At 34.0% G+C, this 16665-nt stretch overlaps 2 protein-coding genes across 3 annotated transcripts in view; one reads left to right on the forward strand and one right to left on the reverse strand.

The window, feature by feature from the left end:
• LOC125058673 overlaps positions 1 to 16665 on the forward strand; it is a 58860-nt gene that overhangs the window by 10877 nt on the left and 31318 nt on the right. The window contains exons 1-3 of one of the 2 annotated variants that reach the window (XM_047662790.1): positions 4169 to 4283; positions 12648 to 12796; positions 14351 to 14483. In XM_047662790.1, the coding sequence (XP_047518746.1) occupies positions 12767 to 12796; positions 14351 to 14483 (163 nt within the window). In that variant the 5' untranslated portion in view covers positions 4169 to 4283; positions 12648 to 12766. Of the gene's footprint in view, positions 1 to 4166; positions 4284 to 12647; positions 12797 to 14350; positions 14484 to 16665 lie in introns of those variants that run through there. The other variant, XM_047662789.1, reaches the window with a different exon arrangement.
• LOC125058692 (facilitated trehalose transporter Tret1-like) lies at positions 4586 to 11385 on the reverse strand. Its single transcript, XM_047662829.1, has 4 exons — positions 11272 to 11385; positions 7910 to 8045; positions 6927 to 7072; positions 4586 to 6076 (listed from the first exon to the last, which is right to left on the reverse strand). The coding sequence occupies exons 1-4, from the start codon at positions 11308 to 11310 to the stop codon at positions 4961 to 4963; spliced, it is 1437 nt and encodes a 478-aa protein (XP_047518785.1). The 5' UTR covers positions 11311 to 11385; the 3' UTR covers positions 4586 to 4960.

Genomic DNA, 16665 nt, shown 5'->3' on the forward strand with positions numbered 1-16665 from the left:
AATATAACACTTTTTTCTTCTTCAGTTGGAATCAGTACTTTCTGAGTATGGCTAAACAAACAAACTCTTCAGCTTTATATTATTGAGCATAGATATGTTATCGAAGGAAATAGATAGATACAGATAATAGTGTCATACTCTAATACTCAATAGGGAAAACTAAAACTAATTGTTTCATAATCTAGTCTTCACATTCCATTATTTCTATAATTATACAACATAAGACATACGGAATAAGTTGTTAATAAAACAATCCAATCAGTAAGATAAGGTAGATTTTACCTTGTTGTAGTTTTTTTCTGAATCATACATAACTAAATAATAGTTATTGTACAATGTACATGTGTGCAATAAAATCCTACGTTAACACAATGATATACATACATGATTTTTAATTTAGGGCGATATAATTCTAAGAAAATCGTTTCCTTTAAAAAACACCGTCTCGTGTCGATGACCTGAACTTTTTCTTACACAAAATAAGACGCGGAAATTCATTTTAATGTTTCTAAGAAAGGTCCACAGTAGAAAAACAGACATGTTTCTTTGCTTTGTGCGAATGAAACTGCGATTCAAATTGGTATTGGTGTTTTAGTTGCCCGCTTAGTAGAGTTTGTTATTTAGTATTTTCCTGTTTACAGATACACGAACAACTGTAATATTTGTATTTTTGATAATTTTACTTAATAGGTTCGTTCGAGTCAAATAAACAAGCTCTCACAGCCATAATGTAGACAATTCTTCATTTCGTATATAAGCTATAAGCATGTATCAAAAATCATTTATTCATATAGGTAACACAATGTACACTTATGAACGTCAAAAAAGAAATATACATTAAATGCTTCTAATTTTACATTTACTACCAGTTCTCAAATCAAGGGCGTAGAACGGAAGAGAAGAACTGGCAATAAACTTTTACTATACTATAGCGACAAGTTTTCATCGTTTTAATTTACTACATATTTGAATAAAAGTTAGACAGTTAGTTCGGATTATTACCTGCAGCAGAGTTGCTGAGTTTCAGCATCGGACGTCGAGGATGAATACAAAATTCCACCGTATCACTTCGACGTCCGCCTGAGCGTTATTTAAAGTAGTTTTTGCCGCGCACCACCACTATGTGGAACCGTGGTGAAGTATTTCCGAACCAATTCGACTTAGAGTCCTCATATTCGTAAGCCCTCTGGCATTGAGACTGACCATGCGCGGTATCACTTAAAATCAGATGAGCCTCCTGCCCGTTTGCCCCCTGTTCTATAAAAAAGTTATTTAGTATTTTATTTTACACTATAAATGCAAATATAAATAATTAATAATAATGTTATTAATTACGTAACTTGAGTCTAATTGAAAAATAGCTATATCAACGCCATCTATTGCAAGCCAGCGGATTTTTACAAAAATAATTTTTTATCCCCTTGTTTTTCTTTGTCTTTTCTGAGGTTTTAATGTATGGTATATGTGAATTCGTGATGTTAGTAATTTCAACTATTCTATTTTTTTATTATTTTCGTGTTGTTCCCACGAGAATGTAAGTGCGTGCTCCTATTTCACCATGCCCCCTGCTGATAGAGGACAAATCTTTGTTTTTTAATTTATTTTATTATTATTTATTACTTAAGATGTCATGTGGAACATGGTGTAACGGTTGCAGCTCCTTACAAACGTTGGTTTTAAACCATGTTTTTTGTTTTAAAAAACTTGGCGATTAAAAAGAGTGACGGAGAGTTTATTGCTAGTTCTTCTCTTCCGTTCTACGCCTTTGATTTGAGAAGACTGTAAAAGTAGAAGCATTTAATGTATATTTATTTTTTGACGTTCATAGGTGTACATTGTGTTACCTATATGAATAAATGATTTTGACTTTGGTATGTTTTTGTTACCAGAATTACCCGACCAGTTGTTAAAATTTTACGCTTACACGTTTTGTTTGGGACGTTTTTATCTATGCAGAAGTTGCGGGCTTGTCTCAGCATTGCTTGTCTATTACTGGATGCAGATTATTTTAGGTTCGCTTTGTTCTCCCAGTTATAAATAACACTTAATTATAATGCGAGACACGTCTGGTACAGTTTATATCGCATTTAGCTGCGTGTGAATTCTTAAGTGATACACGTTGGTGCAGTATTAAATTGCGTTTTGCCATAGCCAGGTTTACTAAATATTGTAGATGTAGAATGATGTGCTGTTGGTCAACAATATACCATATCATATAGGTCATAAAATGCGTTCAGGATTTTAGGGGAAAATTGATTTCCTTGAGTAACAAGCTATACTATTCCAAGCAACCTATATGAATCGGTCTATCAGTAACCGAAACCCCATGAAAATCCGTGCAGTAGTTTATGAGAGAGAAGGATTTTGTTTTATAATATGTAGTGATGATTACTGGACTGTTCTGTTTAAAAATCCATTTCGTTTTACAGAAATAGATCAAGATTTCACAAATAAATAATTTACAGATTTTTCTGCAATGACTGTCTTATATCCTAGGTATTTTCATTGTCAGCCTAATTGACAAGTTGCAAATGTTAAAATCCTTTTAAAAACTTAGTTCTATGAGTACCGACCCTCAACTGAATGTTAAAACGTATAACTGTGCGTTCGTTGCACTGTAGAAGCAATATTTGGCACTTGTTTTGATGATTCACTGAGCGCGTGGGCTATACCAGGCCATGTTTTGTTGAATGGACTTAATACGCGTCTCAGACGGGTTTGATTTGTTTTCGTCTTGGAATTATTGGCATCACATTTGTCTGATTGTTCGTTTTAGGAACAAAGACGAGTTTTGGGAGTATTAGTTCAAATCATTGCTAATTCCGGTTATATTTACTTGAATTGTTGCGTGTCTACAGAAATTCAAGTTTTTCAGCTCAGTGATGGTCTGGAAGTCGTACATTTGTAACATTTGCTCACGCTACAACCTTTTTAGGTCTGGGCCTCAGATTTCTGTATCTGATTCATGATGAAAAAAAAATACATGGCGATTAAAAAGAGTGGCGGAGAGTTTATTGCCAGTTCTTCTCTTCCGTTCTACGCCCTTGATTTGAGAACTGGCACTAAATGTAAAATTAGAAGCACTAATATTATGTATTTCTTTGCTGACAAGTCATAAGTGTACAATGTTACCCATATGATTAAATGATTTTTGAATTTGAATTTGAATCATATGGTAATCTAATAGGCAAGTAGGTGATTAGCCTTCTGTGCCTGACGCACGCCGTTGACTTTTTGGGTCTAAGACATGTCAGTTTCCTCACGATGTTTTCCTTCACCGTTCGAGCGAATGTTAAATGCGCGCATAGAAAGTCCATAGGTGCATAGTCGGGGATCGAACCTACGAACTCAGGGAGGAGAGGCGCACGCTGAAGCCAATAGGCCAACACTGCTCACCGCGTCAACTTTTAGGGGCATTAAAAAACATTAGGAATTAAGTCAATTCGACTTCGGTTCCTTCAAGAAAAGAGCGTACCAATTATTATTAAAAGGCCGACCATGCACTAGCCTTATGTCAATGGGCTGCGGTGTCACATAACATCAGGTGAGCCTCCTGTCCTTATTATATATAAAAAAAGAATGAAGTATGTATACCTACGTCAATATGATAATTTAAATTTTGGATAAATAAAACTCGAAAACATAAGTTTCATACAATATTTATCGTTTTTATTTTATTACGATAAGTTTGCGTTTTGATATATACTTAGAATTATGGATAACTGCCGTATGCCCAAAATTAGGTTTAAAGACTTTATTTCTCAAAAAGACAAAAAATGTCACTTACATGAGAATAATACTCTAGATTAACCTAACATTGTAGTGGTTCTTAAAATAATCACAATAAAAGATAGCCCTACATGCAATAAAAGTAATTAAAGAAATATGAATTAAAAGTAATTATAAGAAATGAATTTAAAAGTAATTTTGTTTAACATATTCACTTAGCTTCGATTTGAATAAATTGATAGAAGTAATATTTTTTATATCTGTGGGTGGTTTATTATAGGTACAATTTATTGGGTTTTATATTACGAAGCCAGTTTGCAGCGAGGTTACAGTCTCGATCTCCTAAGATCTTTATTAATAGTTTTCATTTTTAACCAACGTTAATTTCAGATCAAATTTTTGTTGTTAATGCGAAAGTGATTTAAATTCTTTGACAGATGCGGTGATTTGGAATGTTTCTTCTATATGGAAGTGGGACGGCAGACGTCGACAGGTGCGGGAGACTTGTGGATGCATTTAGACATCGCGCAGAGCATGCATTCAACTATATATCAGTAAGTTATATTATATCATATATTTAGTTGACCTGGATTTGAACCCAGAACAGTGTGAACAGATGAGGATAATGTCTGTATGATGCTCCATTAGACGGGTTACAGGTTGGCAAACACACAAAAAATACACTTGAACACTTAGATTTATATTTTATACAATTACGTTCCTCAATAAAGAACTCTAAAAATTAAATAATCTTAACTGAAAAATCTATTTACAATGTAACAAATATTCGTTATTCTTATGTACCATTCTACATTTAGCGTATTAATAGGAATTTTTCTAACATATACTAAATTAATAGACACGTATAATTGCGAAGAACATACGAAGAGAATAATCACGTTGTTATAATTAATTCGCGCCTGCAAAAAATTATTGGCAAAAGCTCCCTCAGTATACGAAATAATTTTATGGAAGGTACTAATTCTACATCTAATTTTTAACCTCTATTTTCATATTTTAAATTACTATCGTGTTAACATAAGTAAATGTGACGTTATGTAGCCAACTATAAAAATGAATTGTGAGTACATTTAGATAAGAATATTTTTGCAAATAATAGAATTGAAATATTACGCCGAAAGTTAACTGTAAATGTTTAGTTTGAGAGTTAAATATATAATAGTTCCAATATATTGCACTTTTATATAATTATTGTGTATTATGTAATTAACTAAAACTTGTCGGTCGGAGCTGATGTTTTGGTGTTACAGCCATTTTTACTCGATCTGTCTACACCTTTTAAATTGTCTTCAATCTGTTGCAACGTCCGGCCTTTCGTCTCCGGCATCAAAAACCACATAACTATCAAACAGTACAAAATCACACTCCCATATATTCCGTACACACCTTCAATACCCACTGAAGATGTGAGGTAGGGGAAGGTCTTTAATATTAGAAAGTGGAAAAGCGTCGCTATAGCGGTCCCAAAGCTTATACCGATGCTGCGGTAAGCCAAAGGAAATATTTCCCCAGCAATTACGCACATTATTGGTAATACTCCTGCGGATACAGCGAAACATTGAAGATTCAGTAGTAAAGCTGGTATCCATATGTAGTCAAATAAGGTAATGCCTTGTTTTATCATAATGACATGGGCAACTACAGCGACGTGTGCAATTAAGCACAGGACACCAGTGCTAAACGCCACGGTGCGACGCAAACACATCTTCATGAAGTAAACAGCCAGTATATTGGTGATTATACGTAATATATCTATCTCTACCAGCCAGAAATTCGCATCAACGCCCGGGCCCATAATGAGCCCCACTATAGCTACCCCGTAAACTGCTAAATTCATCCCACCAGCCACATACACCAGTAACGTGACATGCAAGAATAGAAGAATGGGCTTATAAAATTCTACTTTACGTACAATCTCCACGCTGTTTTTAAGATTTATGACAGTTTTTGTCGCATTGTGCTCCATTCTAGCTTGGATGAGCTCGTTTAGCTCGGCGTCTTCCTGATCGCCTCTAAGTTTATGGAAATGTTGTTTACATTCATCATATTTCCCTTTACTTGCGAGCCAACTCGGGGATTCTGGTAGAAAAAATGTCATGATAAAGCTGATTAAAGTGAATGAGACACAGATGAGAGCGGTCATCTTCCAGTGTATCAGCGATCCTATCAAATGCACTAAAAACATGCCAAGTGTTTGTGCAACTGTAGTTGTTGTTAGGAATGCCCCGCGGTTCTTAGGACTTGAGTACTCTCCTATAACGACAGCTCGTAGAGGTACCATTTGCCCAAATGATAGTCCGTGCATCAGTCTTGCAAGTAGAATAATCTAAAAATAATTATTTGATAAATTTGTCGAATAACATTTGGAAGACTTCCACGAACCGCTTTACAAGACACTTTCTTTTGCGAACTAGCGAGCTGTGGAATCGACTCCCAGTGGGTCTTCCCTGGGATATACGACCTCGTATTATTATTATTATATTAATAATACGATGTCGTATTAATATTATTATATTACAAAGAAAGAGTATACTCCTGCCTAAAAGGCCGGCAACGCACCCACTAAAATGGGTGTCCATGGGCAGCGATGACATTTTTTTTGGCGTCCCGTAGGCTCGTTTTCCCTCCTATATAATAAAAAAGTGCGTGCGTACAAAGTACACATGTCAGAAGTGAAACTTCTTTGTAAATTAATTATTGAGTAATTAAGCTGCCCAAATCCCATAAATTAATTTTGCCAGTCTTTCTATATTAGTGAATGATACTAAGGCTAATTAAAAACTAGAACTAAAATTTGTTTTTGTTGTCTATATATAAATACCACCATAAATATGGTAACAATTACCAAATAATATAACAAATTAATTATTATCATAATTGCTAACTTATGATAATAATGAAACTACTAAACGAATACATCAACCATTAGCGTGTTGCTTCATGCTACGTTCGCCCTTTCTCACTCTCTCTTAATCGGTCTCAATCGCTCACTCCCTTTTCTTCGACAAAAACGCTGCACATCTTTGTGACGTTCCGTAAATTTTTACCCACATGCACCTAAAGAAGTTTCAATTCAAATAATATTCTTATATTTCTAATGAAATGCTCACCTACTGCTTGTATTTCTTTTCTACTTACACTTATAATGCTATACAAATCATACTAGTTGTACCAACCTGAACGTTGTTTGCAAATATTATCAGAAGCCATCCTACAACAGCCGGTATATTGATCAAGAAATGCGCCTTTTTTCGACCCAATTTATCCAGTATCAATGGCATGGATAAATTACCCACTAACATCGCTATGGTGATAATTGAAGCTGAAAAAATCTACAATTATAAAACGTTACTTTTATCTACATTTTTCCGAGTTCTACATTGTCTCACAAAATTATTGGGTGAGTGAAAAATATAAGATTTTGAAAATGTATTAGCAAGAGGCTTACCTACTAGCCACATTGGATGCTTTAAAAAATCTGTTTTATTGCGCATATGTCCAAGTAAACTGATTTAACTTAATTCCTAATCGATCTCTTTTCAACGCAGCGTTAAACACATTTTGACAGAGAGAGCTATCTCAAAAAATACCAATGGCACACCCGATCGAAGGCTGGATATATTGTACTAGACTAATCACTAGCGCCTCCCCGAGAACAAGGAGGTTATAGCTATTTAACAATAGTTGGATGGGTTAGATAGAGTTTAATTTAGGTACGAATTAAATATGAATAATTTACAAAATAAATGTGACATGCTCGTTAAAATGTACGATAACGAAAATAAATTTGTCTCCTCTCAATTTAATCAGATAATAGTAAGCCGGTCTTATCTTTTTTCTATTAGTTACAATTTTTCCTGCTGTACAATCCTAGATCCTAGCATAAGTTAATCTGGATTTTAAAGCATACATAAAAGTACTAAACTTTACTAATAGACACAGATTAGTCACTGTTCCATATCATTCAATATTTTGGAATCTTTGTTAGTGGCAAAGGTGAATATTTTATTGTGTTGTGTGTACATTAGTTAAAACACCTATAATAAGCAAATATAAGTAAGAGGAGTTATTATTTTATAAGTAAATCTGTTATGACGTGACAAACATACACCATCTGAGTCCCTAATTACAACTATTAACTCCGGTCCTTAATACGTACCTATCCATGACTCCTGGGCCTTGGTCAGAGGTATGAGAGAATCTGGTAGTTTGAGTTGTGGCAGCAGCACCGCAGGGAAGCCATATGCGCAACCATTACTTAGCACATTCATAGATACAGTTGCACACACGAAACACTGGAAAATATAATATTCGTTTGTGAAGTAACCAATGTTTTATTTCTTCATTATAATCACATTATAAAAGTATCTTAAGGCCCTATCCCAGCCAAGGGCGGATCCAGCTTTGGTGCCAGGAGGGGGTCACATAGTCGTGGTCAAGTCAAGTACTTTATAATTTAATTTTGATAACAATAGATACAAGTAAAAAGTAGGTATTTTATTAATGTACGTATGTATTGCACTTAAAAATATTTATTCTTTATTGTACACTTGAAAAACTTAACACATAATATTGTGTACATACAGGTTGGTCCAACTAGTGACGTCAATAATTCTTTTTTAGATTCCTCACACTTGGGGGCATACGAAAATACCCCATGTATGTTCCGCGATTTTTTGTAGTTTTCGAGTTAAATTTTTTTTTGTGTTTTTTTAATGCTTTCTGCCAGCGATGTTTCAAAAATTCCTATCTTTTTTTGTTGTAGGTATTTTGCAGTTTTTTTTTCTGTGAAATAATATTTGTCTTAAATGTTGTTTAAATAAAAAAAAATCTCGAGTGTCGAAACACCGCGACACGAGAATTTTATATATTAGAAATAGTATTTTTTCAGTAAATTGTGTTTTTTATTTGTTATTAAAAAAAACAGGTAATTTTACAACTAGCAATAATCATTTCGAATAACATTTTGAATTTTGAGTGGTAAGACCAAAATGATTGTAAGAATTACACGAGCTACTTTTTTACGGGTATTAAAATTAGTAAAAAATAGATCGTAAAGTTTCATTTGCCATAAGGATAATAAAAGTTAAAAAAAAAACAGTTTTAATGCTTTAATGATTTTTTGCCTTTCCACATTAAAAGGCCGATTACAGCTACATTTTTTTACGGGTATTATAATTAATTAAAAAACCACATTATTAAGTTTAATTTACCATAAGAATAATAAAAGTCGAAAAAAAAAACATTTTTAATGCTTCAATGATTTTAAGCCTATCCACCAAAAAAATCCACCGATTACAACAAAAAAAGACCAAGTTTGGGCAAATCCAGCTAAAAACTAAACTTCTAACTTTAAAACCTTTTTTTAAGTAGCTTTAACTAATTTTAAGAAGCTGGGATTTTTTTTTACTTGAACATCATTTAAGGCAATCATTTAACAGAAAAAAAACTGCAAAATACCTACAACAAAAAAAGATATAAATTTTTGAAACCTCGCTGGCAGAAAACATTAAAAAAACACAAAAATGTATAACTCGAAAACTACAAAAAATCGCGGAACATACATGGGGTATTTTCGTATACCCCCAGGTGTGAGGAATCTAAAAAAAATTTAATGACGTCACTAGTTGGATCAACCTTATACACGTACATATTACCATCTTCTCTTGAAGACATCCAGAGAAACACTATCACGTTTTTTTTTTAAGTGGAATCTCGCTGTTGGCCTTTAGGGCCTTTACAGCTCAGCTCGGGCTGTTTTGGCGAGCTTAGCTCGGCCTGACGTCACGTACGGAATGAGGCAGCCTTTTTATATTACATAACCGTGGTGAATGATTTGTCATAACAACTAGAGGTATGTCGAGGGGTATTACGCTAAACTTCGCAAAAGTGAAGAGATGGTACGACAAGGGATTCCATCAAACAAAATAGAAACAGACAAAATACATATATTTTAATAACTAAATCAATTTTTCCCGAAACGCGTTATTACGTCATTTACGTCAACGGGTACGTTTTCATGAACGTGGAGAAGTGCTAGTCCGGTTAGGCGATCTTCAACCATTGAAGATCTTAGCCACGATTTAATTCTGCGCAACGTAGAGAAAGACCTTTCTGCTGTCGCTTCGCTGACAGGGTAGTGTATCCAATTTTCCTATATTAGGATACTATATTGATGTCACAATTTAAAATAAGACTATGTTATGATATGTTGAAGTTTAGTCGTTCCGATTTCGATTAAGGTAAGGTCTAGCTAGACGTTTCATAGCGACAAGCGCGCGCAAGTGTGGCGCGGAAAATTCAAATTTTCGATGCGTTCATTCCCAAACGTTTGCCATCATACAAAGTTATTATGTTATATTAAATTAATTAAATATTGAAGGTATGTAGTTACATATAATCTGTATGGTGACAAATTTATATATATAAAATCATTATGTTCAATTAGTGGTCCACATAAGTCCTGCTCAGGGGGGGGTCATGACCCCCATGACCCCCCCCCTGGATCCGCCGTTGATCCCAGCACGAATTGCTGTGTCAGTGTCTCGGGGTGGACTGCGGGGCTCAGTGGAGCACTGAGGCGCGGCCCGTAATAAAAATTAGTTATTAAAACATTAAATTAATGTAATTTTACTTTTTTTTTTCTGAAATGGATTACTTGTCTTGCGATAAAATATATCGTGTAAATTTCAAAGTCATATTCTTTATACATTTTCGTTAGGTATAAAATGAATTCAAATGTCAAAAATTGGATGTTTGCATTTTTTTTCTATCAAGCTAACTTATTTAAATTGCGTATCGATCTTCCAAAATGGATGCATAAACTACTCAACTCCATTATATATTTTTTCCATTCTCCCTACTTCAAGTAATGATCTCGAAAATGGAAAGAAACAATGTACTTTTTTGGAATTGGGTGACCAGATCGGTCCTTAACTCATGTTTACAGACCATTCAATACATTTTAGCGTACGTATAGCAAAAACGAAAATCAATATTAATTCAATCATAAGTTCCACAATCCGTGAAAAAAAGAGCGTAAAATTCCAGCAACGTACCCATTTGTTATACTTGTCATACGATATTAATTTAATTGTTTCTGTTTTTCTGCACTAGTGTTAATTGTACAAGACGGATCTATTGGTGCACTTGGCCGGCTTTGACCCTGATGTCGTGGAGATTCAGGGTAATAGGAATAGCACACGTAACCATTAAGCTAGCACTTCTCTATGAGAAGTCATTCCTAATTGGTTGTCATAATTTAAATTAAGAAATTAGCTAAAATTACTATATAGCTCTTCAATGAAAATTTAAACAGAAGATTAAAACAATCCTATTTAATATGTATTTTTCTGTCAAATATAAAACTTTTTTTTGAAATTCGAAGAAATTAAATATTCTAAACTTATTTTTACTACCCCCATTAACAATAAAATATATATATTTTTGTTAGCATAATTAACATTTTAAATGTACAAGAGTTTTGTATAAATCATTTTATACAAAGAAAATAAATCTTACTTGTATAAGAAACGGCGATATGACAAATGGAAGATACATGATGAACTTATTCTTCTTTAACACGCTCCGCACTCCTTGTTTACCCAAATTAGTTATATTTTTTAAGGATAATATTATATCCTATAATATTTTCCTCTAAACACGTCGATCGCGAATATCAGAATTATGCAGACAAGTCGAAACTAACTTTATTATTGACGCAACGGTTACATTATAAAGCGTTATCTTCACTATCAGGTTGTTTATACAGAGTTTCAGGTTGAACATTTTTAACTGGTTTTTAAAGTCAAACTGAATTAATTTATCCAAAAAAAAGAAAAACGAAACGAAGAATCGAAATTTTTTGTTGCAAACGTGTTATGTTGACTGATTAAAAATAATTAAAGCACTCACTCAGATTATGATTGTCTGCTTAATATATGAAAAAATATAACATTTTAAAAATTCTCAACCTTAGACACGACATCTATTCGGTACGTTTAACTGTGGGTGTTTATTTAAACTTAATTAACAATTATAGTTTATAATATTTTTCAAATTTTTTTTTACATTTATATTAAATCATACGTTATTTTCCGGGAATGGAACAGGACATACACAAATAATACACGTATTTAAATACAAAACAACACGATGTGTATTGTCATATTTTTCAACTAGTACAGCTACGGTTTCCTAGAAAAGCGGTGCCGTTAACTAACGGCTGTCATTTTACGGTAGTTAATAAACGGCCGTCTTTACGGTGGCCAAGCTGTGGTTTCCGTATTTTTGAAGTGTTATTCCAATTTCGTTCCACAAATTTTGCTTCATCTGATCTTGTCTGTACTCTTTGGATTTGATATTGTACAAAGCTTCATAATTTTTAACAAAATCAATTAATTTTTCATCATTTTCGCTCGTCCAAGTCATTGTATTATTTAATATGTGCACCGCTACACGCGAAAAACGTGGAACTACTGTTTATCACCGCTATGACGGCCGTCGTGAAAATTACAGCACCGCTATTTGACGTTACGGTGACACTCGACGTTCTCTAGAACACCTACTCCGATTATTTATAGACGTATGGGTGGCGTCACCCAACGTTACATTACGGCCGTTAGTTAACGGCACCGCTTTTATAGGAAACCGTAGATAGCCGCGCTCTCGGCCCTATTTTACCACTTTCAAGGGTAAGATACTAAGTAGTACTAACTAGGGAAGGTAACAACTACAACCAGATCTAATTTAGGATAAGATAAGGGTATATAAATCGACAATAATAAAGTATTATTTTTTTACTTTAAATAAGAAACGTACTCATTTCACTACACCATGTAGTCTATTAGCTAAGCAAATTCAAACAGAGATTGTGTAAATGATTATTTACTTTTCAGTGCGATGATGAACTGCGCGAAAGAGTCGGAGAATGAAAAGGATCATATAGTGGTACCTGGGAAAAGTTCTTTGCTCGAGAGTTCGAACCCACTACCCGCACAAAGGCAAACCTACTCAGATGGCAGAGGACGCGCTGGACTTTATAACGGTATGTATTTAATGGTTTATAATTTATTACCTCTTAACTAAATGACCTTGGCGTTTTTATAAGTTAGTTTAAACAATTGCTATCGGAATACATTTATTATAGTTTAACAATAAGAATGTTCTTTTGTAGTTAAACTAATTATTTACTTTTTATATTTTTAATTAATAAAGTGATATTACAATATGTGATTAACACACTAAACAGATTACATTCACTCTCAATTAAATTTGGTTCAGGTTAAATGTGTCAGGAAATGGAAAAGCGTACTTACATTAAATAAAATTTCAATAATGGCACACATAATTTTTTTGATGAAACCGAGCTTTAATGAATTTAAGAACGACGGTATATCTTAATATTGCATATTATAGAATATTTTGATTACATTACGACTGGTTATATAAAAAGCTGGGGTAGTCAGATAGTTTATACAACGCTGTAATGAAAGTAATAAAAATTTTGTAACTGTGCGATTTCCAAAAAATCTTTTCTCTTACGCAGATCATTAGTTCAATAGTACAAAAATCTTTAGTTGAAAACTGATGTATGCAATTGAACCCTCGCTTGAATGATAACCTCGTATGTCCAGAGAACCAAACATTACAGGAAATGAAAAATATTGCATTTCGTCAATGTTCTTTAAAATATTATTATGTCCATAGTTTTAGATGGTCATGATTATACCAGTAAAATGACATAAGAGTCTTAAGAATAAAAAATAAATGGTTTTTTGACATACAAGGTTATTATTCTACAGTGACAGTACAGTTCTATAGGGTCTTATATTGCGCGGCTGATTTCGACTAAAAGATACTTGTAGATGTCATTTAGTAGAATACATAGTGTGTCATAGTAGTTTGTTTGACTTACAGTAGAGTAGAATGTTTGATCGACAATTTTATTAACCCACTAAGCTACCAAATAATATGTTATATGTTATTCTTAAAATAAGATATTTTGAAAAATATCTCTTTAATATTTATCATTTTTGTTTAATGATTGTGTAAATAGAATAGCTATTTATATTGAAGCTATGTGGGTAAATAAAGTTGTTTTGACTAATATATAGATAGCGTTTAACTATATTAGTAGTACATAGTTCCATTATCACTTATGTAACATAGCACGTAGATAGCTCAAATACCTTACACGATTTCAAATCCTCACCATTTAAGTTTCACGAGTATAAATATAATTATCAGTTAAAAGTTTATTCCTTCATTAAAAGTTTACAGTTATGATGTTTAACTTATAATTACCTATATTACCATCTATATATGGTTCGTAAAAGGCCGGCAACGCACTTGCAATACTTATGGCAATGTGAGTGCATCGGCGGCGGTATCATTTAACATCAGGTGAGTCTACCCGTTTGCCATCATAAATGTAAAAAAAAAGAAATTTCAATATCTAGTTCAAAATTTTTTGGTATATAATTGTTAGATTATTTACACAAATGAATACAAAAGTTCACAATTATTAAACCTATGAAGAAACAAATTACACCCCACACACTATCTTTAAAATGTAGTTTAGTATTGTGTATGTATGTAGCGTAGTGGGTTCACGCGTTGCGCATTGCAGAGAAGGGCCTCTGCGTGGGCGCGTGCATACGGCAGTGCGTCTGCGCCTTCGCCACCTACTCCATTGACGATTCGGCTGCTGGGCGCTGCCGTCCCCACTAACGGTACGAGATCGCTCTATTGGCTGATTCTCTTCTCTTGTATGCTCGGTGACATTCTAGACTCTTCTTGCAAGTCTAACTACTTTGAAAACTATTTCTCATACTTTTGAAAGCATACTAGGACTATTTTTTTTTAGTATTTTTAAGAAATTATATCTTTCCTTGTAAACTATTTAATCCTTTTCTTTATTAATCAATATAAAATAATAAAGTTATTATTATTGTCTTGAAAACAGATTGAAGTGAGGATCTGTTTTAATTAGTTTGTCTAGATTGTAAACCGAGTGTACAGAATGTTGGAAATGTTCATTCACCAGCTCAATTCGTTCATGGCTGTCAAATGGTCGTGCTTGGTTATTGAGGCATCGTAACTCATTCATCGTTCATCCTCATTCACCATCGGAGAAAAGATTGATAACTAATTTCTCGTCAGAATATCTGAATGGCTTTTCAATGGTGACTCAAATTGATGTGGTGTATAATTAACTGTTAACTATCAAATCATTGAATTTCTAATAGCTCGATTAATAACTGATGCTTTAAATGTGATGGTGACATCTCTATTAACCGATAAGCATGAAATGAACTGCGAAATTTAACGGCTTTAAAGATATTTGGAAAATGCAAAAGAACAAAATGTAGCATGTTTTAACAACGCTCATAATATTAAACATTGAATTTACAATAACCGTGTACCCCAAAATCTGTATGAGTATATGTACTTTGAATTTGTATGGTATGATGAATGATTGTTGTCTGCATGGATCGGTGATGGTTCGGTCTTGTGTTGTGTGCGTCATTTACTCACCTGTGTGTAAAGATATGGTAAAACAAACGGCCGATACAGTTACTTTCCAACATATAATTAACTGGCCAACAGTGCGTGTACGCTAGATTTTGTTTAAACACAACAAGTATTTTTTAAATCATGCCATATCTTTATATGAACGTTGTAATCACATTCCGACCATGGTACTTGACATTTCGGTTGACAGTTGCATTCAGGCAAAATAAAGTCTTGCGATTCTACGTTTAAACACGTACACAAGGTACCATAGTCAATTCAAGAATAACCAACGCACCGGGTGACGCTTGGTGCCAGATGTTTACGTGTCGCTTCTCATTGTCTTCAGCAGAAAACCAACCGCCGAATAACACACTAACGCCCGAAAAGCAGGACCGCCCCGCGCGGCATATTAAACACCACCGTACAGTGTCACTCCCCGCCGGCTGTCAGTCTTCCAGGAGCCTTTGAAGATCGCCCACGGCAGAACTAGATCCGAGCCTCTCACAAGGGACGAAGTAGACCGAGCTATCTTAGAGAAAACATTGATGCATTCCTCCTGCAAAACCGTCAATGGAACGGATACGATCAAGAAGAACCCATGGTGCAGACGTGCAAGTACCGGCACAAGGTTTTCCAAACTGTCGCCGGCGCATACCAAGAGTATGTATCATGCTTCGACTAACCAACATCGCATCGCATACACTAATCCCACTTCTGATTTCCATTTATCGGATTTGCTTGTGTTTTGTCTGCATGTGTTTATTTGCTTTTGTGATCGTTACCCTTTGTATATACTCCCCAATGTATATTTTGCTGTAAAATCTTTGTTCGTGAGCTTGTAAGTTGTGTATGCTTGAGACAAAAGTCTAACTGTATCAATTAAGAATTAGCTTCAGCATGAGTAGAAGTAAGTATGCATAGATTAATATATGTCATTTCGCTCTTAAACGGAAGTATACGTAGGCAATGGGTATATAATTACATCGGTATTAAAACGATCCGTTAATAAGTCACCGTTGATAAAAAATAAAATAAAATATGTTTATTATGGAACATAAGATACATGTATCACTTATTCCACGTCATTAAATTTGAAGGCATCCCTACTCATCGGCAAAGAAGACAGAGGGTGTAGGCCGAGAGAAAAAGCCGGCGTAAAAAACTCTCGGTACTCTTTTAAAACAGCAAATCATCAAACAACACTTATTTAAAACAAATATCGCAAATTAATTAGAAGTAGCCTGTCTAGCACTAGTCCCAGGCCCTTTTATCAACTAGATAATCGTTGACTTTATAGTAAGCCTTTTTACACAGCTTTTCTTTAATACATTTCTTAAATTTATTGAAAGGCAGTGATAAAAGAGCCTCTGGGATTTTATTAAAGAAGAGTATACCTTT

This window comes from Pieris napi, chromosome 18 (assembly GCF_905475465.1).
Source record: "Pieris napi chromosome 18, ilPieNapi1.2, whole genome shotgun sequence".
In the NCBI taxonomy this organism is placed as follows: Eukaryota; Metazoa; Arthropoda; class Insecta; order Lepidoptera; family Pieridae; genus Pieris; species Pieris napi.